The sequence below is a fragment of the Triturus cristatus genome, chromosome 3_1 (assembly GCF_964204655.1).
Source record: "Triturus cristatus chromosome 3_1, aTriCri1.1, whole genome shotgun sequence".
Lineage (NCBI taxonomy): Eukaryota > Metazoa > Chordata > Amphibia > Caudata > Salamandridae > Triturus > Triturus cristatus.
The window spans coordinates 1,158,735,725-1,158,763,570 of record NC_140583.1 but is presented as its reverse complement, the minus strand read 5'-3'; the positions used below and the strand labels follow the sequence as shown (position 1 = coordinate 1,158,763,570).

General features: G+C 48.5%; 1 protein-coding gene across 2 annotated transcripts in view; it reads left to right on the top strand.

Moving 5' to 3' along the window:
* The window catches only part of LOC146861680 (uncharacterized), a 262,005-nt gene extending 239,400 nt beyond the window's left edge, over nucleotides 1-22,605 (top strand). The window contains exon 7 of one of the 2 annotated variants that reach the window (XM_085646043.1): nucleotides 19,758-22,605. In XM_085646043.1, coding sequence (XP_085502169.1) covers nucleotides 19,758-20,413 — 656 coding nt within the window. In that variant the 3' untranslated portion in view covers nucleotides 20,414-22,605. The remainder of the gene's footprint in view (nucleotides 1-19,757) is intronic. The other variant, XM_085646044.1, reaches the window with a different exon arrangement.
* The last annotated feature ends 5,241 nt before the right edge of the window (nucleotides 22,606-27,846 follow it).

The following is a 27,846-nucleotide window of genomic DNA, read 5'->3' as shown; positions in this document are numbered from 1 at the left end:
ATCACGAGCAATTGCGCCTGCAGTCCCCTGCCCTAAGACCCAGAAAACACCACGGAAATTGAGGCACAGATGAAAAAGCAGTGATTGACAGCGAAGGAAACCTACCGTACTGACCCCAGAAAAGAAAAGACAAAGAAGGATAAGAGAAGAAAAAGGAGGCCATAGAAACAAAGTAAAAAACTAAAAAAAAAAAATCCCCTCCCCCAACCCCCCACCCTGCACCCCTGCAAATGACTACGGCTCCCCCCCCAGCAGTGTGCCTGTCGCCCCAGAACCAGACCCGAAATATAGAAGAAACAGAGAAAAAGGAGAAAGAAAGGAAACCCCACCTGACGGGGAAATGGAGAGATTATTAATAAACTGGAGGAGGGCCTTCAAACATGCCCCCGGCTTCTCCCTCCCGCACAATATGTTCCTCCCCAAGGTAAACAGTAAACAACAAAAATCGACCATGTCAAAGAGAAATGGGGAGCATTATTCACCTACTACACTATTAGTTATGCCGTGAGAGCACGCATCCCCCGTGCCCGCCCGCCTATTAAATGACAACCTCTGAAGGATCAGCCTTATCCTTGGCCTCTCTTTGCGAATCCACCAATGCATACCCCTCGACCCATTGCCATGTCTAATGTGACGAGGAAGAGGAGCGTCCAAAAAAGACCAGAAAGCGACACACACATGTAGTGTGGACATCGCTGAATACCAACACAGTCATCATCATGGAGGATCATCTTTCCCGGTACTGCCCCAGGACATGCGTTGCACACAAGGTCCAGGAAGGAGGAACCAGCCAGAGCAGGTGACCGTTGCTTGAATATTGCCTGGGTCGCCGGAGGCCGTGCGCGGGACAAAGTCACCACCTTCTGCTCAAATCTAAAACCTCCGGAGCAGACCAAACCCACAGCCAGCCGACCACACGCTGCCACATTGTCCGAAGTTTCCAGCTTTCCCTTATTCACAGGGGCGGCCACGACACTTTCCTCCTGTGTAAAGTGAAACAAATCCTTGTGTACCTGGGGACAGGCAGATCGCAACTGTTCCGACGCTGACGCGATACCATCAAGCTTTCTCCCCAATACCCGGGCGCCGTGAACCAGGGTGGAATGAAGGGCACCGAGAGCTTCGAGAAGGTCGCCGTACCCCAGCACAGCTCCCCGCGCCCGCTCCGCTACGCTCCTCTTCGCCACACACTCCCATTCTTGCTGAGACCCAGTATACAGGATGATAGACTCCATCCTATCAAGATGGCCGCAGGGTAGTTCCACCCCAGATTGGGACCGGGACTCAGGCACAAGCGCATCCAGTTCCATGTCACTGCAAACAGGGTTCCGGGGGCAGGCAAAATATGTGTCCAGTGTGTGGTCACAGGTAACAGTCATCCTCACCCTGGACCAGCACCCGCGCAAATTCGGGAGCAGCCCGCGAAAATCGGGACGAGTTACAGGCAGCGTCCGAGCAGCTCACTGGCGAGGGCTCAGGCAATTACCGAAGAATCTTGGAATTGCCACCTCGGGCATGCACTCGTTCCGCTACGCTCAGTGGCAGGAATGACCACAGCGAAATTCAGGCCAATATTCGCACCGCTCCGGTATTCCGACTCCACCCAGTCACCAATGGCCGCTGTTATTGAACTGCTACCCGGCCATGTTGTCCACCCGAGGTCCCGGTTCCAGGGTTGCACAGGCCGCAAACTTCAAATAAACATTTCTCCGGCGGTACCGCCGCCAGAAACTTCAGAATCACACGATCGGTCGCCACTCTCAACCACCAACACGGGCATGTAGCGCAGGCTAAGGATCTCATGCAGGATATCTGTGCGGGATGTGGAGGTTCACGGAGCCGGGAGCCTACGCTGCCGTCCCGATCGCCATCTTGGCACCTCCCCCCCGGTGTGGTTTATTGAGGTATTTTTATTGTAAAAGAAATGTTCAACGGTGGATAACAAAGATATTCTGACATAATAACAGCAATAATTGTAAAAATAATACCTTGTGGTTTATCTAGCGCTTCATACAGCGTTTCTGCTGTTTCTAAGCATGTCAAATAACTAGTGTTACTGTTACAATTTAGGGGTACTCTATTTCCTAACAGTCGAAAAACATACGACTGAGTGTCCCCTGCCAGACTTCAAACTTGTGATATTGCGGAATACTGCATTCGGAGGCAGCACACATTAACTCGCTGAGACCTCTTCCATTAATGGGCATTCAAAATATACATACATAAGTATGTATGGTTACAAAACGGTCCAAGGTGTTTACGTTATTGCTATAGTTACATATATTACAGCACATCTATTTAAAGCTCTGACAAAACTCTGTTGCCTGCATGCGAGGCCGGCGTGGCAAATCTTGCTGCAAGTACTGTCAGCAAGGTTCTCCTTATTGATATACGAGCCACAGAAGCTAAAATCAATGTCTGCAAAGAACAACAGATTAGAAAAGGCACAGGGTGTAGGAGAGCTGTTTTCTCACTTCACGCTTTGGCTGTTTATTCAAACTAGCCTCTCCGTTGGTGGGTCAAATAAGCGGTTACCATGTTAGTACAATGCACATCACCCAGGCCTTGCAACTCCTGATTAAATTTCTGTTGTGGTTTTATGCAGCTGACTTTATGGAAGAAGGTTACTTACATGAATTGATTTAGAATAGACAACAGTGCCATTTCATAATAATGACATTTAATCACTGATGACATTGTCATATTTAGACAAGTGACATACAATTTAAATAAATATCTCTTAACCTCTTCAAAGCCTTTGGGATAGGCAAGGTCGCCAGTCTTTTCAATTCCAATAGAACACCCAAGGGAAAACCTAAGCTCCATGTGTAGAGAAGTGAGACAGTTGGAATACCATTGAAGGTTTAAACAATTTCGTCCTCCGACATCAATAGATCCATTGTAAATAAGAACAGCTGGGCCAGTCTTAAGCCTGGTTATGACAAATATCATAATGTAATGATTCAGACTTGATGGAACTCTTTTCAGTCCAAGGAAAAGGTTCCATAGAATCATATAAGTGACAGATATTCTTTGGCTCTGGGAAAAAGAATGATAACCAGTGTCCGTCATGTCTCATTCCGCTAGGCACTAGGGCTCACAGTGCTTGTAACCATTATCATGATTGTGCCCATCTATCTTAGATGCCCACAGCTGCCCATACATTTGCCACACCGTAGTTTTGAACAGCCCCAGGACAGCATATAAAATCAATAGAACACACAGAGGCAGATGATACCTCAGCAAACACAAAATTACAGTGAGACAGGATGAAGACGGCTTTCAGGTAAAAGAAAAACTCATCTCCTAACAACAGCTTGAGAGGAATATCCTCACGAGAAAGCGCTACATTTTGAAAGTACCACGCATGTGTGTATGGGTGCACACATTTATGTTTGTGTGTGATAAATTGCCTTTATACACACATCAATAATTCCATATTTTTTTAGAAGCATAGAGATTGCAAGTGATTAGTTAATAATATAGTTAGTGAATATTGATCACATAATGGAGTGGTTTTATGTAATATCTACACCTGAAAGGCCCAAACAGACTGCAAATAAACAATGCCTGACTGCTTCCTTAATGGCACTGGGGACAGACTGAAACTGTTGGTTTAATGGTGGTCCCATGGTGCTCTGTGAAACTTCTCTAATAACAGTGTACATACTGTTACTTCGAGACCTAAAGCAAGAGTCCAGCTTTTGACTTTGTATCAAAGTAGCACATAATAACAATATATTAATGAAGTAAAAATTATATCTCTGAAAATACTGATTCGGGTCAAGATTTGATTTCTTTGCCCCAGCTACCAAGCAGCTGCGAATTAAAAAAGTGATTTCATTTGAGTAGGCTTTCCAAGTGCTTGTCACCAATATGAGAAAGGATTAGATTTTGCACATGAGAGCTAATGTCTTCCTGGGGAATTAAACTTGTTTTTACGGTGGCCGTATTGGTTGTTCAGTAGACAGAATCTTTCTAATTTTGTCAGTGTGGTTGTGCATTGAGATTTGAGAGTCCAAAGTAAATCCCAGGGACATGGAGTAGTGTTTTAATTTGAGAATGATACCTAGTGGTGCTAGACTTTTTTATTCATATTTTGATCAATGATTTTTTTGTCATCTGTGTGGTTAAAAATGAATACAGTTTTAGTCGGTTTCATTTTGAGGGAAATAGATTTCTATACATAGTTCATTGTTTGATGTTGATTTAAAATATTGACAGAGGTTGGTTGGTGCCTACAATAGAGATAAATGTCTGCAAATTGAAGGATGGATATTATCCTAGTGGATAAAATGGATGGACACTCCATGTTTAAGTTGAATAATGTAGGAGATCCTTGGCTGCCTCAGTCTGGGAAGGCATTTGAGCTGGATGATTCAATGTTGGCATTTTGGGATACTTCAGACAGGAAAAAGTTAAACATTTAGGATCATGCCGCTGATGCACATTCTTCTAGATAGAATGAAAGAAGAGCCTCACATTCCACAGTGTCAGAGTTGCAGGGAGGGCCCATGACAAAAACCGACAAGTATTAACATTTTTTCTACTGCAGTCATATGTAAAGTACTAAAACACTTCATTTGTTACTGCAGTGATTCATCCATTGCATGTTTTTCTGTCCACTTCTACCAGGGTGGTAAAGGCAAACAATCTGTCTAGTCTTGTGTTGAGTTGTGTTTGTGGGTGATTCTGTATTACAACAGAACCTATTCATTCATATAATTTGAGTGAATTTCATCAAATCATAATCATTTAGGATGTATTCTCCTTCTTGCTTACCACCTCAAATTGGTAATGGAAATAGAGTGGAAGCCAAAGCTGAGGAAAAGTCCTAGAAGATGTCACTCCAGCTGGCTGCACAGAACATGCACAGATAAAGTCTCTCCCTGCCCTGCCCTACATATCTGAAAGAGACATGTTAGTGATAGATTCCTTACCTTAGAATATCCCCAGGCGTCAGACTGGATCCGGAATGTTTTCGTCAGCAGCACCCCTGCACGTCGGTAGGCGTCGTCGGTAGGCTCCGCGTGGATCGCTGGGGTCGTAGCCGCTGATATGACCTCGTCAGAGCTACTTGGACGCGCCCACATGCGCGGACGTCAGTTCTTTCTTTTTCTGCGCCAGCAAGCGCCGATCCGAGAGAGAGCGGTACCCCTAGTTAATGTTTTAACTTGGTTTCTGAGAACTGGTTTCTTTTGTTTTTTCGAGTACTCGACTCCTGGTGCAGTAGTTTTAAGTCCTGTAGGGCCTGCCGTCAGAACATGTCGCTAGCGGACCCGCACGACGTGTGTCTCTTCTGCCTGGGGCACGTCCATGACCCCGAGGCGTGCCCTGATTATCGGGCCATGGCGCCGAAAGCTTCAAGGGAGCGTTCCCAAAAGTTGTTGGCGGTCCGGCAATCGGTTCCGCGCCGGTCGAGGGACTGGTCTCGGAGCTGTCACCATCGCTCGTCGGCCTCGGGGACAGGTAGGTCACGGCGCCATAAAAAGTTGAAGAAGCAACGTCGCTCTTCATCTACCCCTCACAGGACGCGGTGGAGGGGGCGGGCAGTCACTCCCCCGCGGCTCCGATGGAGCCTCCGTTGTTGCCTGTGACCTACCCGCCCTTTCCAGGCCCGCACGCAACTCCGGACGAAGTACAGGCTTTCCTGTCGGCCATGAGCTGTTTGTTTAGCCCATCGGGTCCCTCCGGAGTGCCTTCGGGCCCCGTGAACCCGTTGGGTGGTTCTGCCCCAGTGCCGCCGCCTTTGGCCCCGGCTACGCCGGCACGATACCCTATGGTGCCGGGTGCGGCGTCGAACCAGTATTGGTCTATTACCCCCTGGTTCCGTTTCTTGGTGGGGAGTTTGTTCCATTTCCCCAGGCACCTCGTCCTTACCGCCTCTTCAACAACCGGTGGGGAGTACTGGGAGGGGTCTGAAGACCCTCTCGCAGCTCAATGTGAGGATGAGCCAGAATGGGAAGGTGATATGGAAGGTCCAGTGGATCTGGATTTCTCTCCACATCCTGGTACATTGTCCCCCTCTTCCGTGGCTACGGAGGAGGTTGGGACTTTTTCTGTAATGTTGCGTTGGGCGGCTGAGGCTCCTAACCTCGAGCTCCCTTCTGTGTCTATCAAGACCAATCTCCTGACTGAGGTATTGCAGCCAGCATCCTCCTCTGCGGAGCCGCTGCTGCCCTTCAACGACACACTTACTGACGTCCTGTTGACCACCTGGAACAAACCCAACACAGGGGCTCCTGTGGATAATGGTGTGGCCCGCTGCCTTCGGCCGGCGCCGGGTGACCCCAGCTTTCTCACACAACACCCGACGCCTCAAAGTCTGGTTGTCCAGGCTTCTGCCTCGCCGAACGCATTCCCTTCTGCTCCTCTGGACAAGGAATCTAAGAAACTGGAGCAGTTTGGGAAAATGATTTTTACTTCTGCAAGTTCCGGGTTGCGGGCGGTGGATACTGCGTGCCTATTGGGCCGCTATTCACATTCTGTGTGGGACACCGTGGCACAGGTGCTGCCTCAGTGCCCTGTGGAAGCTTGGCCAGTGCTCTCCCAGGCCATTACCGAAGGAAGAGATGCTGCTACATTCACTATCCGTTGTGGACTTGACACGGCCGATTCCCTCGGCAGGGCATTTTCCACAATGGTGGGGCTCCCCCGTTATGCTTGACTCGGCTTCTCTGGGGATGTCCAGAACACTTTATTGGACATGCCTTTTGATGGCACACGCCTCTTTGGTGACAAGGCGGATAGCACCCTGGAATGCTTTAAGGACTCTCGGGCTACGCCCAGTCCTTAGGTCTCGCCACCAGGCGCACCCCCCTCGGGTCTGCTTTTCGCTCCTTTCGAGGTCAGGGTTGAGGCGCCCAAGCGCGTTCCTTTCAGAACCGCCGGCCAACGCAGCCACAGTCTCAGCGCAGCCGCGGTCGTGGGGCCTGCTGTGGTGGGTCCCGAGGCCAGCGGGCAGGTCAATCCACCACTGCCCCTGCCACCACCGCCTCTAAGCCTTCCTAGTCCGGTGTTTCAGGCCCACCAGACGCCAGTGGGCGGCAGGATTCGCCATCACCTCCCCCACTGGCACACCTTCACTTCGGACAGGTGGGTTCTGCAGATAGTCTGAAGGGGCTACTCCCTCCCCTTCAAGTCTACCCCTCCAGCCATGCCACCTCAGTACCACTGCATGTCGGGGGATCACTTGGCACTTCGCCAGCAGGAAGTTGCGGCCCTCTTGTCCAAGGGGGCCATCGAGCGAGTTCCGACGCCAGAAGTATGTTGTGGTTGTTAATCCCACTACTTCTTGGTTCCAAAGAAGGACAAAGGTCTGCGTCCTATCTTGGATCTCCGGAACGTCAATCGCTTCCTCCGAAAGGAGAAGTTCAAGATGCTCACGCTTGCTCAGGTCTTGTCTGCCCTAGACCCACAAGACTGGCTAGTAGCGTTGGACTTGCAGGATGCTTATTTTTATATCCCCATCCTGCCAGCCCACCGGCGTTGCGGTTCACAGTGGGCCACAAGCACTTTCAGTTCACCGTGCTCCCTTTCGGCCTTACCAGCGCCCCTCAGGTGTTCACGAAAGTGATGGCGGTGGTCGCAGCTCATCTGTGCAGATCAGGGGTTTCAGTCTTCCCTCTATCTCGACGACTGGCTGTTGAAGGCGGGCTCACCCCAGGCAGTCGTCTCCCACCTCCAGACTACGGCCGACCTCCTGCATTTGCTGGGGTATTCCATCAACATGCCAAAGTTGCACCTGATTCCCTCTCAGAAGCTCCTCTTCATCAGAGCGGTTTTGGATACGGCGCAGTTTTGGGTTTATCCTCCCGAACAGCGAGTCCGGTACATTCGGGCCATGATTCCGATCTTTTGGCCCTGGTCCTGGGTTTCGGTCAGTTAGACCCTGAGGCTGCTGGGCATTATGGCCTCCTGCATCCTGCTGATCTATCATGCCAGATGGCATATGCAGGCTCTGCAGTGGGACCTGAAGTTCCAGTGGAGGCAGCATCGGGGAAACCTGTCCGACTACGTCCAGATCTTGGCGGGCACAGGACTTGCAGTGGTGGCTCACGGACCAGCGTTGGGTCAGAGTCAGATCCCTCTCCCTTCCCCAACCGGAGCACACAGTAGTGACGGACACGTCCCTCCTGGGATGGGGCAGCCACATGGGAGAGGCGGAGATCAGAGGCCTCTGGTCTCCGGCGGAGTCCAAGCTCCATATCAACCTTTTGGAGCTCAGGGCATTCCTACTTGCTCTGAAAGCATTCCTTCCCTCTGTCAAGGGGAGAGTAGTGCAGGTGTTCACAGACAACACCACCGCCATGTGGTACTGCAACAAGCAGGGCGGGGTGGGGTCGTGGACCCTATGTCAAGAGGCTCTACGTCTCTGGACGTGGCTGGAATGTCAAGGCATTTCCTTGGTGGTTCAACACCTGGCAGGTACCCTGAACGCAGGGCGGACGAACTCAGTCGCAGGTGCATGTTGGATCATGAATTGAATCTTCAATCAGAGGTGGCACAAGGTCTCTTTCAGCATTGGGGAGAACCTTGGTTAGATCTATTCACCACCGAAGAGAACGCGCAATGTCAGCAGTTCTGTGCGTTGGAGTTTCCAAGGCGGCACTCGCTCGGAGACGCTTTTCGACGCGAGTGGAGTTGTGGTCTATTGTACGCCTTTCCGCCTATACCACTTCTGCCCAGAGTGCTGAAGAAGATCAGACGCGACCGGGCCCAAGTCATTCTTGTGGCACCGGACTGGGCTCGAAGAGTTTGGGATCCCGAGCTACTCATCATTTTTAGTCTTTATTCGATTAAAAATCATAAAAGACACAGCATCAACAAATGTATAAGCCACATCAATAAATTACATAAAACAAATATCTGAAAGAAACACGTTAGTTAGATTCCTCACCTTAGAATATCCCCAGGCGTCAGACTGGATCCGGAAGATTTTTCGTCAGCAATACCCCTTGCTCGTCGCTAGGCGTCGTCTGCGGCTCCGCGTCCGTCGTCGGCGTCGTGCGCCGGAATGACGTCGTCGGAGTACTTAGACGCCGCCCTCGCGCGCTGACGTCAGTTCTTCTTTTTTCCGCGCCAGTAAGCGCAGATCCGGGAGAGCTACCCCTCTAGTCAATTTTTGACTAACTTTTTGATCCTGTCTCGACTCCGGTGCCGGTAGGATGCCTGGTTTCAAAGCCTGTACGGACTGTAGCCGCTTGATGTCGGTTACGGACCATCACCGCCGGTGCCTTTACTGCTTGGGCCTCGATCACGACGCGGAGTCGTGCTCGGACTGCAAGGCCCTGACCTCGAAGGCTAGACGGGAGCGGTCCCGTAAGCTTCTCGAGATTCGCCACTCGGCTCCGCGCGCCTCTCGATCCCGGTCCAGGAGGAGGTCCAAGGATCGGTCGCGGAGCCGCAGCCGACGTCACCATCGGTCGTCGGGATCCAAGTCTTCGGGTAAGTCGAAGCATTCCAAGAAGTCCAAGAGGCGACACCGCTCTTCGGACTCCCCTCGCCGGTCGCGCGACTCGGCCGAGGGTCAGGGTGGTTCCACCCCCGCGGCTCCGGCGGAGCCGCAGGCGCCGCGCACGTCCCCATACCCTCCGGTCCCTGGGACTGACGTGACGCCGGCGGAAGTCAGTGCCTTCCTCTTGGCTATGAGGAATCTGGCTCCGCCGTCGGCGCCCGCTGGTGCGCCTTCGGGCCCCGCGGACCCGACTGGGCTGCCTTGCCTGCCGGTGGCTCCGGCCCCGGCGCCGTTGACGGCTCCGGCCTAGACGCCGCAAGCGCCCGTGGGACCCGTTCTCGAGTCCCCGCCGACGCCGGTCGACCTCGTTACGCCTCCTCCGCCGGCGTCGACACCGGTACCACCCCCGACGCCGACGTCGACTCCGCTCGACGTCGAGCCCCGGTTCAGTCCCACTCCGGGCCCGGCGCCGGTACGGCATCGATGGACGCCGCGATTGGCGCCGCTAGAGACACATTAGGTCTACCGCCCGGCTCCGTTGCTTTCTCCTCTATACCAGGAGTCGGATGATGGGGACAACTGGGAGGGATCCGAGGATCCTATGGCCGTTCAGGCTCAACTGTCCCAGGACTGGGCAGATGAACTGGGGGAGGCCAGTGGCCTGGATACCTCTCCAGACACTGGATTTGTCTCTCCTCCGACTGTGGCTTCGGAGGAGGGCGCTGCTTTCTCTGTGGTGCTGCGCAAGGCGGCCGCAGCCCTTGGGCTCGAGCTGCCTGCCGTGGCTGTGAGGACTAAAGTCCTTACTGAGGTGCTTCAGTCTGCAGCAAGCTCCACTGAGCCTCTGCTGCAATTCAATGAGGCCCTCATTGACGTTCTGCAGGGCACCTGGTCCAAGCCCTCCACAGTTCCTCCTGTGGACAGGAACGTCGCCAGGCGCCACCGCCCTGCTCCGGGCGACCCCAGTTTTCTGTCCCAACACCCTACCCCTGAGAGCCTGGTTATCCAGGCCTCCACCTCCCAATCCTCTTTCCCGACCGCCCCGCCAGACCGGGATTCCAAGAGACTAGAACAGTTTGGCAAGAAGCTGTTCTCCTCCCTTAGTTTGGGCCTGCGGTCTTTGAACACCGCTTGTCTCTTGGACCGTTATTCCCACTCTCTGTGGGATGCGGTGGAGGACGCGCTGCCCCTGTGTCCGGAGGAGGTCCGGACACGACTTACCCAGGCTCTGGCCGATGGGAGGGATGCCGCGCGACATGCTATACGATGTGGGCTTGACACCACGGACTCGCTGGGTAGGGCCATTTCTACCACAGTGGCGCTTAGACGTCACGCCTGGCTGCGGTCCACGTCATTTTCGGGCGATGTCCAGAGCACTCTCATGGACATGCCCTTTGATGGCACTCGCCTTTTTGGCGAGAAAGTGGACAGTGCGCTGAATCGCTTTAAGGACTCCTGGGCTACGGCCAAGTCCTTGGGCCTCTCGGCCCGCGATCGTAAACTTCCGCCTTTCGCCCCTTTCGTGGCCAAGGAAGGGGTGCCTCCTCACGTGCGCCTAGCCACCAGCCGCAGAACCAACCTGCGCGCGGTCGCGGACGTGGTTTCCGCCGAGGCGGTTCTGGAGGACGACGAGGTGAGCCCACATCCACCCCGGCAGCATCCGCCTCAAAGCCTTCCTAGTCCGAGCTTTCAGGCCCATTCCACGCCAGTGGGCGGCAGAGTTCGCCATCACCTGCTCCACTGGCGGTCCATCACATCGGACAGGTGGGTGCTGCAAATCGTCCGAAGGGGCTACTCCCTCCCCTTCGAGACGACCCCTCCAGCCATGCCACCGCAGCACCACCGTATCTCGGGGGATCATTTGAATCTTCTCCACGAGGAAGTTTCGGCCCTCTTGGCCAAGGGGGCCGTCGAGCGCGTTCCGAGCCCAGAAGTTGGTCGTGGTTGTTATTCCCACTACTTTCTGGTTCCCAAGAAGGGCAAAGGGGGCCTACGCCCTATCTTGGACCTCCGGAACGTCAATACCTTCCTCCGGAAGGAAAGGTTCAAGATGTTAACTTTGGCTCAGGTTCTAGCTGCCCTAGACCCCGGAGACTGGATGGTAGCGTTGGACTTGCAGGACGCATATTTCCACATCCCTGTCCTGCCGGCCCACCGGCGTTGCCTGCGGTTCACGGTGGGCCCAGAGCACTTTCAGTTTACCGTGCTCCCCTTCGGCCTCACCAGTGCCCCTCGGGTGTTCATGAAAGTGATGGCGGTGGTCGCAGCTCATCTGCGCAGATCAGGGGTTCCAGTCTTTCCCTATCTCGACGACTGGTTGTTGAAGGCGGGCTCGCCCCAGACAGTCGTCTCCCACCTCCAGACTACGGCGGATTCCTGCATTTGCTGGGATTTTCCATCAACGTGCCGAAGTCACACCTGAGCCCCTCTCAAAAGCTCCTCTTAATCGGAGCGGTTCTCGATTCGGCGCAGTTCCGGGTCCATCCACCGGAACAGCGGGTCCGGGATATACAGGCCCTGATTCCCATCTTTCGGCCTCTATCCTGGGTCTCGGTCAGGCTAGTGTTGCGGCTTCTGGGGCTGATGGCCTCCTGCATCCTACTAGTGCATCACGCCAGGCGGCGCATGCGGGCTCTGCAGTGGGACCTGAAGTTTCAGTGGGCCCAGCATCACGGCAACCTGTCCGACCATGTCTTGATCTCGGAGGGCACTGCACAGCAGTTGCAGTGGTGGCTCACGGACCGCGATTGGGTCAAGGGCAAGAGCCTCTCCCTTCCCCATCCGGAGCATGTCGTGGTGACGGATGCGTCCCTCCTGGGATGGGGTGGCCATATGGGAGAGGCGGAGATCAGAGGCCTCTGGTCTCCGGCGGAGTCTCGTCTCCACATCAACCTGTTGGAGTTGAGAGCGATCCGACTTGCACTGAAAGCCTTCCTTCCCTCTGTCAGGGGAAGTGTCGTGCAGGTGTTCACAGACAACACCACCGCCATGTGGTATTGCAACAAACAGGGCGGGGTGGGGTCGTGGACCCTTTGTCAGGAGGCTCTGCGCCTCTGGACATGGCTGGAACACCAGGGCGTCACCCTGGTGGTTCAACATCTGGCGGGCTCTCTGAACGCCAGAGCAGACGAACTCAGCCGCCGGTGCATCATGGATCACAAATGGCATCTGAACTCCGAAGTGGCGCAAGGTCTCTTTCAGCAGTGGGGAGAGCCTTGGTTAAATCTATTCGCCACCGAAGAGAACGCGCAATGTCAGCAGTTCTGCGCGTTGGAATTTCCAAGGCGGCACTCGCTCGGCGACGCTTTTCGTCACGAGTGGAGTTGCGGTCTGTTGTACGCCTTTCCGCCTATACCACTTCTGCCCAGAGTGCTGAAGAAGATCAAGGCCCAAGTCATCTTGGTGGCTCCGGACTGGGCACGAAGGTACTGGTATCCCGAGCTACTCAGTATGTTGACCGATCCTCCGATACGTCTGCCCCTTCGGGAGGATCTTCTGTCGCAGCAGCAGGGGACGGTCCTCCACCGAACCTGTCCAGCCTCCACCTCCATGCGTGGAGATTGAGCGGCGGCAGTTGATGCCATTTGACTTGCCTCCTGAAGTCTGTGATATCATTCTGGCAGCCAGGCGTCCCTCCACAAAGACGGTATACGCCTGCCGGTGGAACAAATTTGTGGCATGGTGCACAGCAAAGGCTGTGGATCCCCTTTCCGCCCCTCTTTCTGAGGTTCTCCTCTTTCTTCTTTCTTTGGCCCGGCAGGGCTCTGCCTTGGGCACCTTGAAAGGTTATCTTGCTGCCATCTCTGCCTTCTTAAGGCTTCCTGATCAGCCTTCTCTTTTCAAGTCCCCTGTAGTTACACGCTTTCTAAAAGGCATTACTCACACGTTCCCTCCTGTCCCTTTTGTAATGCCTCAGTGGGACTTGAATCTTGTCTTGACATTCCTGATGTGCGCTCCCTTCGAGCCTCTTCACAATTGTCCTCTTCGTCTTCTGACTCATAAGACTGCTTTTCTGGTAGCCATCACCTCGGCTAGACGGGTGAGTGAGCTCCAGGCTTTATCTTCAAAGCCTCCTTTTCTGTCTGTTCATCCGGACAAGGTTGTCCTTCGGCCTCGTCCCTCCTTTCTTCCGAAAGTGGTGACTCCATTTCATCTTGGGCAGTCTGTCACCTTGCCCACCTTCTTTCCGCCTCCGCATCCTTCCAAAGAGGAAGAGAGGCTCCACCGTCTGGACCCAAAACGTGCGCTCTCCTTTTATCTGGACCGCACAAAGCAGTTCCAGGTGGACGACCAACTTTTCGTTGGATACGTGGGTGCTAAGAAGGGGAAAGCGGTGCACAAACGGACCATCTCTCGGTGGGTCGTTTTGTGCATCAAAATTTGTTACTCCTTGGCAAAAAAGGACCCTCCTGTTGGGCTGCGTGCCCACTCCACTCGGGCCACAGCGGCTACTACTGCTTTGGGACGGGGTGTCCCTTTGCAGGACATCTGTCAGGCGGCGACGTGGGCTTCGCTACACACGTTTGCCAGGCATTATTGCCTTGACAGCCAAGTCCGTAGGGATGGCTTCTTTGGCCGTTCTGTCCTCCAGGACTTTCTGGTGTGATCTTGGTTCGCAGACCCACCACCGGGGATGGTATTGCTTGGGTATCTATTCTAAGGTGAGGAATCTAACTAACGTGTTTCTTTCAGATGAACAAGTTACTTACCTTCGGTAACGATGTATCTGTAAGAAACATTAGTTAGTTAGATTCCTCACCGACCCACCCATCCTCCCCATTCTGCGAACTGACATCTAGGGTTAAGGTTATCCTTTTCAGGCCCCTAGATTTTATTTTTGGCACCAGTGTCGGTCTTTGCATGGCTCTGCGTTCCTGGCGCGGAAAGCTATGTACAAGAACTGACGTCAATGCGCGAGGGCGGCGTCTAAGTACTCCGACGACGTCATTCCAGCGCACGACGCCGACGGCGGACGCGGAGCCGCAGACGCCTAGCGACGCGCAAGGAGTATTGCTGACGAAAAATCTTACGGATCCAGTCTGACGCCTGGGGATATTCTAAGGTGAGGAATCTAACTAACTAATGTTTCTTACAGATACATCGTTACCGAAGGTAAGTAACTTGTTCATTAAATACACCAAGACTAGTATAATAACAGTAATCAATAAAACAGTATTCACACGAAAAACCCAATAATAGCTTTAGATTTGCAGATATTTTCTTCTTATAGCCCAACACGTGGACCAGAACTTTGTCACAGCAACCACAATGACCTCCTTAGTGTCACACTTGAGGATACGCAGAGCTGTTTGCGCGGAACTTATGCCTAACTGTTTGCACAGGGGCTTGATCCACATTATACGGGGTGCTCTGTATGCTGGGCAGACGAATAACACATGTGGAATAGTCTCAGGGATCCCTGGGCAACAGTGACAGGAAGTATCCGTGTTTAAACCCTGATTTTTGCCCCAATTTTTAGTAAAAAAATTTTAAGGGTAAACTTCCAACTCTGAATTGATGATACAACTTCCTATCACTGTTTCCAATAATAATGTCCCAATAGGGTTCCAATGAATAATCGACCTTATGGTCCATAAAGAGATCAGTTAATGAATCCCTGGTAATCTGGGCGTGAGACTTAAATTGAAACATCTCAACATACAGTCTCTTAAGCTCACACTTCGATGGGAAGGGAGTCCCTTTTGGATCTAACCAAAGACGACCTAGATTCATAGCCATAAGGACTGCTCTGATGTTATACAACCAAGGGATTTTACGGGACTTGTCCACCCCTATAAGATATTTAAGAGCCGAAGCGTAAGGTGCTAACTCTGGGGTGGTCCACAAGCGTCCCCAGTACGCCAATGGTCTAAACCCTGCTATCTCTTCAAAAGACACACACCCCAAATCCTACAGCAATAGTTTTAGGGGTGTAGAATGGGGTAAACCAGTAAGAGATCGCAAAAACTTATTTTGGGCAAGTACCAGGGGTCGCAAGTTTTCAAAACCCCAGAGTTCCGCACCGTAAAGTATTGACGCTGTAACCATCCCATGACACAACTTCATTACTGGAGCTATGGGTTTAGTTAAGGAGGATCTGTGTTCTTTTAGAAGGACTCCTGCTAATTGATTATGTTTAATTACTGAGAGATCCAACTGATGATTCCAATTGAGTGTCCGTCCCAGAGTCACCCCTAGGTATGCAAAAAAATCAGTTTGATCAATAGGGGCATTATTCATTCTAAGTGTAGTACTGATTTTTTTCCTCTTATGTAGGAACATAAATTTTGTCTTCCCAACGTTAACCTCCAACTCATTATCACTACAAAAGAGTTGGAAGCGATCCAGAGCATGTTGGAGGCCAGATTTAGTTTTGGACAATAAAAGGGTATCGTCCGCATCAAGTGTGGGGGCGTCCGTGGGGTAATCAGTAAAATAGGGGACTCAGTATGAGTGTGGATCCCCCGATCCGACTGTCTCTTCGGGAGGATCTCCTGTTGCAGCAGCAGGGGACGGTCCTCCACCCGAACCTGTCCAGCCTCCACCTCCTTGCGTGGAGATTGACTTGCCTCCTGAAGTCTGTAATGTGATTCTGGCAGCCAGGAGTCCCTCCATTAAAATGGTATACGCCTGTCGGTGGAAGAAATTTGTGGCATGGTGCACAGTGAAAGCTGTAGATCCTCTTTCTGCCCCTCTTTCAGAGGTCCTATTGTTCCTTCTCTCTTTGGCCCAGCCGGGCTCTGCTCTGGGCACCATCAAGGGCTACCTTTCTGCTCTTTCAGCCTTTCTTAGGCTGCCTGAGCAGCCCTCTCTTTTCAAGTCACCAGTTGTCAATAGATTTCTCAAAGGCATTACTCACCTTTTCTCTCCTATCCCTTTTGGGATGCCTCAATGAGACTTGAACCTGATTCTCACATACTTGATGTGCGCTCCATTTGAGCCTCTTCATAACTATCCTTTTCAGTTGTTAACTTTGAAAACTGTCTTCCTGGTGGCCAGGCTCTTTCCTATAAACCTCCTTTCCTTGCGATTCATCCAGACAAGGTTGTGCTTCGACCGCGTCCCTCCTTTCTACCAAAAGTAGTCTCTGCCTTTCATCTCGGGCAAACCGTCACTCTGCCCACTTTCTTTCCGCCTCCGCACCCTTCAAGAAAAGAGGAGAGGCTCCACTGTCTAGACCCAAAACGGTTCTATGTCAACCGCACACAACAGTTCTGGGTGTATGGCCAGCTCTTTGTTGGCTACGTGGGTGCCAAGAAAGGCTGGGCTGTGCACAAGCGAACTAGCTCCCCATGGGTTGTCTTGTGCATTAAAGCCTGTTACTCTCCGGCTAAAAAGGAACCTCCGGTTGGGCTACGCGCCCATTCTACCAGGGCGACATCAGCTACTACGGCATTGGGACGCGGTGTCCCCCTGTCAGACGGCCACTTGGGCCTCGTTGCATACTTTCACTAAGCACTATTGCCTTGACAGTCCGGTCTGGAGAGACGGCTTCTTTGGCCGTTCGGTTCTCAGTGACTTTCTGGTGTAATCTCACTTTGCAGACCCACCACCGGGGTTGGTATTGCTTGGGTATGTATTCTAAGGTAAGGAATCTATCACTAACGGGTCTCTTTCAGATGCATAAGTTACTTACTTATGTAACGATATATCTGTAAGAGACATTAGTTGGTGATAGATTCCTTACCGCCCGCCCATCCTCACCGTTCTGCGAACTGTTCTCTAGGGTTCAGGTCATCCTTTTTAGGGCCCTAGTTCTATTGCACCAGTAGTCGGTCTCTGGCATGGCTCTGCGCTCCTAGCGCGGAAAAGTTGTGTACAGAACTGACATCAGCGCGTATGGCACGTCTAAGTAGCTCCGACGACGTCATTTCGGTGGCTACGACGCCAGCGACGTACGTGGAGCAGCACGACGGCACCTACCGACGCGCAGGGGTACTGCTGACGAAAACTTTCCGGTTCCAGTCTGACGCCTGGGGATATTCTATGGTAAGGAATCTATCACTAACTAATGTCTCTTACAGATATATCGTTACACAAGTAAGTAACTTGTGCATTAATCTAACCCAGGTATACAAGACCAGATTGGGTTGATCTGGTATATAAAACAATAATTCTGCTGAAGATGGTATTTAATTGAAAATCACAGTAAGGGTTGCCATACAGGGTATGTCGAAAGCACGCCATTAATTTTGTTATATTCTACACCAAGGAAATAATCACCACTAACATCCCAAAGGCCAAGAATAAGAGTGTTGTTTATTTTGGTTTTAAAAATTATTTTTTTATTAAAACCAAACTTGTCACAGTCAGATTTACAGATGCATATAATCCAGTACATATAATACAGTTTTTCGTCAACATTTATCACAGACAATGCGGTAGATCATCTATTCATGTTTGTAATTCCTCTTTTTTTCCCATTTCCATTTCTACTGTTGGTGAAATGCACAATGCCCCTCAATAAATATTCCATGCTCCCCATTTTTTGTCCCACTTTTTGGGACAGCCTCTGGATTTATAGAAATCGCTTTCAGCAATCATACATCTGTCCATTTCTGCTACCCAACCTATGGTCAATGGGCGATCTGCTGCTCCCCACTTCATAGCGATTGCTCTCTTTACCAATGTGTAGCCTAGAGTGACTAATTGCTGTTCAATGTCCGTTAAATCAGTGGCCTCCCAAACATTTAGAATCCCCATTAGTGGTGTCAGCGTGATCTGCTTCCCAAGCACGTCTTGGAGCTTCTCCGTGGCTTTCTCCCACAGGAGCTTTATCTGGGGGCAGTCCCAAAGAATATGATAAAATGTTGCCTCTTGGTTGCAACCACGCAGGCATAGGGAATCCTGCCTCGTTTCCATTTTAGCTAGGGTCATGCCATTGAGGTATGCACGATGCAGAACTTTCAGCTGAATCGGAGTAAAGCGCTGGTTTATGGCTGCCTACCTTGGAGACATCAACGCCGCCTGCTAGTCCTCATCTTCAATCGGTCCTGAGTCCGCCTGCCACCGGTTTCTGAGAGTGTGGAAAGGGTCAGGTCAATTATTACACAATTTACGGTGAGAGAAATGGCCTTGCTGGGCAGGGGTTCTGACAATAAACGGTCTTCTTAGGGAGATGATTCTTGTAGAGCTGTTAAGTCAGGGAGTGCTGTTTTAATAGTATGTCTAATTTGCAGATATCTAAATACCTCCCTTTGTGCTAGATCGTGTTTCACTTGTAAGTCTTTGAATGTAAGAATCTTCCCTTTGTGCATGAGATCTCTTATGGTGGATATTCCAATGGTGTCCCATATGTCAAAACCCCCATGATGACAGAGTAACCCTAACCTCTGAGAAGACCATAAGGGTGTGGGTGTCGTAAAGACTCCTGTCCAACCCAGACGCTTAGTTGCTTGATGCCAGATGGTAATCGTTTGGGCCATGGGGCCCAAATATTGCCCTTTACGAATCTTGGTGTATAAGGCCCCAAGATGACCCTCACGACCCGTTTGATATTTTTCCAATCTATATGCTGGGTTCATAGGAGGGCCATACAGCCAGTGGTTAATTGCCACCAGCTGTGATGCCCAGTGACAGAGACGTAGATTTGGGAGCGCAATCCCCCCGTCATTCCACCCCTTCATCAACTTCCCCAGGGCTGTTCGCGGTGCCCTTCCATCCCACAGTAGAGTACAGACCTCTGCCTCCACGTTATTAAAATATTAGTCGGAGATCTTGTATGGACAATTTTGGAGCATATAGAGAAATCGCGGCAAAGCCAGCATTTTAAATAGGGCCGCTCGACCTACTAATGATGGTAGCAACCTCCTGTGTTTAACGTCCTCACAGAGCCTTTGTAAGGGGGCTGCTAAATTCTTATCATAAAATGTTTGGGGGTCAGGAGAAGAATAAGAGGGTTGTGCTATTCACTTTACAGTGAGATTCTTTCATATGCTAGGATACGTGCAACCTCCTGTATGTTATATAACGTTTGTTGCCAGTGTCATTTAGCATATATGGTGTCAAACATTTGTCCTTTGTTTACAAAAAATAGAACCTCATTGAAGTTGTAGATTAATATAAAGATTGTCACGCGTAGTTCTTTCCAGAGAGGCTGCCCTGCTCATTACCTCTCTGAATATGTTTAAGTTACCTGACCTAGTTGAGGAAATAAAGCAAATCAACATTATCTTCACAGCATACTACACTTCTCATGGCCCTCTGAGTGGTAGATGAGCTTGACTGCTATAATAGTTTATTTTCCATGTGCTATTATACACGTATGAATCTAAATGACTTTGATTTCGTTTTTATCCAGTAGGACTGGGAAGCGGGAGCAAGGAAGAGAGTGATGGCTACCTTGAAGCATGCACAGAAAAAACAATAGCAATCAATGCTCTACCAGGAAAAACAAGATTGAAGGTGCTGAAGGACATTGAAACTGGACGTAACTCCGGAAGCCAACTATGTTCAGGAACTGATCAGGAAATCGGAGGGAAGAAAGTTATGACATGTGACAGTGCTCCCTTGGATCTAGGACATTCCTCTTTCTCTCAGGTGGATTCCAAAATAGACATAGCTGACGCATTCAATAATAGTAGTGAGAATATTTTGAGTGATCCAAATCCTCTTGCATGTCAACAACTCAAGCAAAAATATTTGAGACCATATCCTTGTCCTGATTGTGGAAAGGTTTTCAAGGCAAAACAGGATCTTACTAGACATGAGAGAACACATTCAGGAGAAAGGCCGTTTGTTTGCACACAATGTCAAAAAAGCTTCAGTATGAAACACCATCTTACAAGACACCAAAGAACTCATATGAGAGAGAGACCTTATGCATATAGTGAACGCGGGAACATTTTCGGCAGCGAAGGAAATCTCAATCATTTCCAGACAACAAATATAGCATCTAACGAAACTGCTCAACTTATTGGCATAATCCCTAAGAGGATTCCAACTTGGAGAAAATAATAGTTAATAGTAACTTCTAATTGTTTTTCATGTAATATTCAGAGAATAGATCAAACAAACCCTTCTAGTGGTGAGAGAACAAAGTGACACTGCCCACAAGAGAAAAGAAAATCATGTCACCTTAGCTGTGCAGATCAATTGCCTAACCAAACTAGGCACCCTGCTCCGCATGAAAGTGACATCAGACAGTTTCCAGTGAGATAAGAAATTTGGTAAAGTGTATGTAGTACATATAACAAATGTTTAACAAATGCCGAAGCGGCAATCCAAGGGATTGAAAAAGTAGCTGCCAATCAAATAAAAAAGATAGAAATTATTTTTTCTTTTTTATGACATCAATTAACAAACTGTCAAATACCTTTCTTTCTCCTTTACTGACATTCAGCTTTATGTGTGGCAGAAAATGAGCCAACGTTATTAGTTCGAAGCAAGTGAGAATGAAAATTAAATGTGTGCAAGTGTCACTTCGAAGCCTGTGTTTGCACCATTCAGCAAATATAGTAGAAGGCAACATGAAAAACAAAACAGTGTTGTTCACTTCATGTGGCATGTAAATATTCATATGTCTTAGATGGAGAGTGAAAATGACTATAGTGATGTATAGTGATAAACACTTATAAGTGTTCCCACTTTTTAGATTTATAGATTTGTAACTGATGTAAGTGAAGATAAAAATATTTCCAGAAATTGACGTGGTATTCCATAAACAATTTCAATATACCTTTGGTTTTCTTACATCAATTTCTCAATTGAAAATGTCTAGTTGAAGGCACAGCCTATCGAACAGACTGTAAATGACTAATGCTTAATGCTTCTGCATTGCTCAGTGCTATAATATTTAAGATGGCTCCTTTTACAACAGACTCGGGGGACCGATTTTGAAAAACAATCATGTTTCATATTCATAAAATGTACATTTACACAAGCAATAGTACATCTGTATCCAGGGTGGTGACCCCAAATTGGTGAGGGTGTAGGAGAAGGGGCATCTCAAGTGTGCCAAATAAATTCTCTGTTGAGGAAAAAAAAACATTTTAAAAGTTAAACACTTATGTAAATCATTTACAGATGCATAACAAAATGGTCTGGCATACAAGAACTCTAGAACTCCTGAAAGAATGTACACTTTAAAAAAATGCAGGAGTCCACTTAAAATGGGAGAATTTAAAAAACAAAAATGAATTTTACTCTAAACATAGACTCTTGAGAATAATTCTCTGTATGTTTGCACTGCTAAATTCCAGTTGGACAAACAATCATTAAATACATATCAAACAACAGACATTGAATCATGTGAAATTGTAAGTGAAATCCTTATTCTTTCATTCAACAGTGAATGTGGGTAATGCCGATTCATTTACATAGCGAGTGATTAAATAATTTACACTGACAGACTATTAAATACAGTTATGTTCTGGTATGGCATACTGTTGTGAAGAAAGAGTCCCCAAATTACTAAGAATGTGTGAGGTCGCATGGAGTTTTATGATGTAAGGTATACGTCTGTTAAAACAGTGTACGTGACAGTAGGTTGCCTCTGCTATTATGGAAATCCCAAAAGCAATCCTAGTATTTCATAATTTGTCTAAATATATTCAGAGCTATAACGTCACCTGAGTTATGTCTTTTTCTCTAATCCTAAAATGTATTACCTTTTTCAATACCTTTCTGCATGTGCTAATTTCATTTTACTTTTACAATTAAGGTTTTCCTCCTCCCTTTTAATTTAGATGAATGTTGAATGATTCAGACATGTTTCAATCATTTGAAGATTGTAAATAGATGTACCCTTCATTTCAGAAAGTGAAATGCTCATCGACCAAAGTAACTTTAAATTTTTCAGTTTTTTGTTAATGTTGCATCTTGAAACCTTTAACTGAGTTGCTTTGTGTCTTTAATTGTTTCACCACCAGCTTTTTGAAATTTAACCTATTATTTTTTTGTGAAAAATTAGGGTCACTTTTTTAAGTGGTCTGATTTTTTTCCTTTTACTTCTTTAATCTCCTTGAGTAATAAAGAAGACTATTAAAGCAAATTTAAATGATTGTTGCTGGTAAAGTCACTAACCAATACAACATACACAATATATCTAGAAGGTCTTTGTAAAATGATGTTCATTGCCCTTTTCTATTGTTTTGTATTTCTAATTGATGTACTAAACACAATAAATGTAAGTTGTCCTCTTTTTAAAATTTTGTTTTATAGCAGTTTTACTGATGAGCTTACATAAAACTATGGTGTACAGCTGTCATAATAAGTACCAGTAAGCAGCATCATGTTATCAAAGAACAGAGACTTTTAAGAGAAACCAATAAGTGACATTTTAGGACAAAAGAACCAGTAAAAAGCAACATATAAAGAAATAAGGGGACAGCACTCTAGATTATAAGGGCAATCAAAACAAGGTTAAGATCAAGAAAATCAAAGGCCATAAACTGGTTGAAGAATGATGAGTACTCACAGTTACATAAAGATGTATTGTATTATAATTGCATTTATCTAGTGCCTAGTACACCATGCAAGGTGTTGAAGTGATTTATGACGGACAGTCCACTGCTTCAGAACCCAAGATTAGTAGGCCAATCCAGTGGTCACTGGAATTACTATGGTGCTCTCAAAGAGACCATTCAATGCATTTATTCGATTTTTTTGTGGGGGATTAAATTAGCGGGTGTTAGGTGTGGTCATTAGTGGGCACTATGTTAGTTCAAGCAGATGGTAGGTGGGATTAGTAGAGAGATTAGTTATTGCAAGGTAGAAGTGTATAACTTTAAAATAACAGCTTGTGATATTTGAGCTGGGGTATAGGCACTATGCAGAAATTATGTAAGAGAACTGATGCAAACATACAAATGACAGAGTAGGCTCTATTATAAGAGAAGCTTCATGCAGAGAATAGAAAATTCGGAGGTCATTCAAAGACAAAAGAGGAGGCAACAGTCAAGTTTTAAGTTGAGGTCAAAATTGTCATGCAAAGATTTAGGAACCTAGAGTGGACTATAGCATGCCCTCAAGTACTTCCAGATGTGATAAACATCACTTTACATAAAGGGTGTGTCTCTAGGGCAACCTGAGAAAGACTATTGAAAGAAAACCGCCTCAATGTGCTCTTTATAAAATATAAATGTAATCACAAAGAAAAGTGAAAACAATAAGTTTAATTTCAGTTTCACTCCGTGCGTTCCCCATATTATGTAATAATAAAAAAAAACAAAATGTTAAATGCATGCATGCCAGCATATTTATAGTTAACCCAAATGCACTGTAACCTTCATAAAACAGATGGAAGTGTTATAAAACAGCCAAAACATTGTATATACCCTAGCTGCTTTTAGAGATGGACTCCAAAGAACAGAATTTATTAATAATATTCTACATATGGTTTCATAAATCGCTATAGTAGTGCACAGGCTTTGGTGCTATATATGCCAGCAAAAGGAATCCTGGTTACATTATTCGGATGATCAGACAAGGTTTATGAGGAGGAAATTAATTTTAGCTACAATGAGGCTTACATTAGTATTTGTAATTAGTATGCTCCAAACCTCGTTTTATCAATAGATACATGCAAGTACTCACAAGAAGGCATGCTAGGAATATACTTTTATGATTTTATTAAAATGAAAAGCCTATCCTAGTGCGCAAAATCTGTATGGTCTTTACTGTGAAAACAAACTAGACAGTGGCAACAATATTAGCTAATAAAAAGAAAAAGTTAAAATATTTAAATGTTATAACAGTAATTCAGAATTTCTCTGCATCGGTTGTTCAAATCTTCACTTTCTCTTCACAGCCAAAAAGAGCTTGTGCCAGTTTCTTCGATGCCTTGCTCTCACTCACCTACCATACTGGAACGACAGAGATATTGTTCCACAAAAATACAGCTTTTCTTTCTGTCTCTGTTCATAGCTGCTCTGGTGTCTCCAGGTATGGTGATACTCCTATCTGGAGCTTGATGTTCCTTCAGAAAGGAAAGGGTATTTACAGCTATTGTCTGCGCAACCCTCAGTTTGCTATCCCCTGGAAATAATGATTCTTCTTCCCTCTAATAAGATTCTAATGCAGCTTATAGGAGCCCTAATGCCCTCTCGCCTACTTACACAGCTTTAGCGACGACCTGGGGCCTAGCTCCTGGGGTTGGAGAATCCAGAGACATAAGTACGCCACAGTGCCAACGCAGGGGCCCGGGACAGAGACCCGAGATGGCAACATACTGAAGAGGCGCAGGGGTGGAAGCGGGCAGTGAGAGAGGCCAGATCGCCTGAGACAGGCCTAGCCTAAAACACAAAGGCGAATTTGGTGAAACCCACAGGCCAGATGCTGGCCAAATCAAATAAAATGGACAAATACGCTGTAATTAAGGCCTTCATGATGGGAACTAAGTGCCAGCCAGACCAAGTGGAGCCCAATGACCTCACCCTCGGTGCTATCATGGCGGCTATCGCTGACTTGAAGGGCACACTTGAACCTAAGCTGGATGGCGTTACTACGGACGTGAACCTACTCAGGTTGATCTCTATAAAATCTCATTCAAGGTCTCCAAACCGAGGGGCGCTAGGTGGCGCGCAACCGGAATGGCTGCTCTCCTGTGAGGCTCCGGTAGCTCGGCCTCATAATCCTGCAGATATCCTTCATCTCTGTGAGGAACAAAAAAAACACGAATTGCAGAAAGCGTACAACACGCTGCCTGCCGGCTCCGGTACAACTTTCAGAGCGATTGGACGCTGGGAGGCGGCTGCAGTGCGACGCATCGGTGGCTGCTGGACTTCAAGGGAGCGCGGAATGGAGCCCTCGGCGGCTGGTGCGGCTACGCGAGCCCCTGGCCTCCCACGAGGTCACTGGGCCACAACTCTTTGGCACAAATCGGCGCTGCAGCTCTTCAACCCCCCATAGCTTGAGCACATTGCGTCTGTGACAGCATTCAGCTATTCCCAGCACATCCAAGGGTTGTAGCCGATGGGAAAACGTGGCACTTTAATACGATGGAGGAAAGCTGGGAGTGGCAGGACGGCTGGCGAGTGGTGGGGCATCGCTTCCCTAGATGCGCAAGAAATGGACTTGCTCCCGTCGAATGGGGGGAGACAGCTCGTCGGGCAACGATCGACGAAAGCAGCCGTTTACCAGGATGTAGGGTGAACACCAGCAGCAGACACTGAACAGTGTGACCCGGATCCAAGACTATGGGCCTGTTGCTAGGCATGGACTCTGAGTACAAAATATATCCTTGTATGACACTGGCCGAGCAGGAGTGGAGTGAGTCAAAGTGCAGGGGAGAGGGATAGGAAGAAAATTGCCGGAGCAGGGAACTTACAGACTGTGCTGCGAACATTGGCGATCTAAGTTGTTTTGAGGGCCAAGGGGTCGAAACTAGTTCACCTTAAAGTGATCAAAGTTAGTAGAAGAGCCACAGGCCCTCTGCAAGTTTGGGAGGTGGGTGGTATGAGACCCATTATGCAGGGTAGCAGGGGGAGTTATGAATTGGGGAATATTACAATCAAGTTGTTTTATTTTACCCTGCAGGTTTTGCTTTACTCAGGCACCATCATGACACAGGGACAGGTACTCACATCACCGCGGGAAGGGGTGTCCCCTCCTGCGATTTCCTAATCGGCCTTGGCGACACAAGGCACCACTCTGTAGGGTCCTACACGAGGGATAGATACGATTGAGAGAGTGAACGTGACCTTCACTGGGACCCCACAGGAGGGCAGTGCTGAGGATTATGTCCTGGAACGTCAATGGCCTAGGAAACAAAATGCACAATACTCCTACAATATGTTAAAAGACATGCTCTCAATGTGATACTTTTACAAGAAACCCACTTTAAGGGCAACCCCTACAAAGCAATAGACTGCCTTGGTTATGCCCTACTTGCCCACGCTGGCTACACAACAGGCTCCAGAGGGGTGGGTTTACTGGCCCGAGCCTCCACCCCGTTTATACCAGGCCAGAAGTAGCATGACACCCTGAGCAGATATGTTGCAGTAACTGGAATGTGAGAGGGAATGACTGTGCTCGGTTTGTGTCCCCTAGGCTCTACGGCAATACACTACCAGCATTAAGCACTCTCCTGCTAGATCTACCAAGAGGCGTGTTGTTCTTGGGGGTTGACATGAATTTGGTCATGGACCCAAGAAAGAGACAGCGCCTCGAGCTCCAGGAAAGTGGTGGGTACGGAGCCTTTTAAGGGTTTTGTGCAAGCAATGGACCCGCTTGATGTATGATGAAACCACAACCCCGCACTACAGCGATACACATACTAGTCAGCTACACACAGTAGTCACTCCAGACTTTACCATATTCTTACACATCACTCACACGCAAGTCTCTTCAGTTCCGCATCCCACAGGGCACGAGGGATCTCAGACCACTGTCCAGTGGAGGTGCAGCTGTGGGGCCCTTGACGAGACGCTACTCTTTCCCCGAGACTATACTCCTGATTTTTCAAGGACGACGCCTTTGAGGAAAAGATTATGGAATGTTGTATTTTAAAGAGAATGAGGGGACGGTTTCATCCGCATGTATACTGTGGGAGGCATAGAAAACGGTCATACGGGGACAAGCCCAAGCTAATATAAGGGAAAGGCGGAAGGAGCAGCAAATGAAATACGAAGAACTCGACAGGGTAATATGTCAATTCGAGACCCCAAAATCTACTATTTCCCATCAAATTTATTTGAAGGAATGAGAAATTAGAGATCTGGCAGAGGACAGGGCCCGGGCACATGCTTTGGCAATGCAGATAAAGCTCTATGACTGGGTCTGGGAGCTAAAAGGGACCGTGCATAGGATTAGGTGGAGCAATAGCAGAAGTCTTTGCTGATTACTATGAGCAGTTATATACGCCAGTCTCAGTGCGAACTGCTGAAGATTGTACAGTGCTCCTACGAGGCATCTCTCTCCCCCCATACTGTCAAGCTACGATAAAAACACATTGGACCAAGACTTAACGGAGGAGGAGATAGTGGGAGCCATCCAAGACCTGCAGTCCGGTATAGCTGCAGGCCTCAACGGCCTCCCAGTTGAACTCTATAAAGGGGTGGCAGGCACATTAGGGAAACACATGCTAAATATGTTTCGGGCAGACAGGGAGGAGGGGTACCTCCCTGCCGATCAACGTACCCTTGTGATCATACCTAAACAAGGTAAGCCCCCAGATGAGTGCAACTCCTACCGGCCCAAATCACTGCTTAACCTGGAGATTAAAGTCCTGCCAAGGCCCTGGCATCCACACTCGATGAAGTAATATCCATAGTGATACTCCCACATCAATTGGGCTTTATGCTTCGCAGGCGTACCAGATTGAACCTCCGACGACTATATGGGGTGCTACATATGGTTTGGGAAAGACAAGGGGAGGAGGCTGTGTTACTCTCCTTAGACACACGGATGGCATTGGACAGTATTGAACAGCCATACATGTTCTGTAGTAG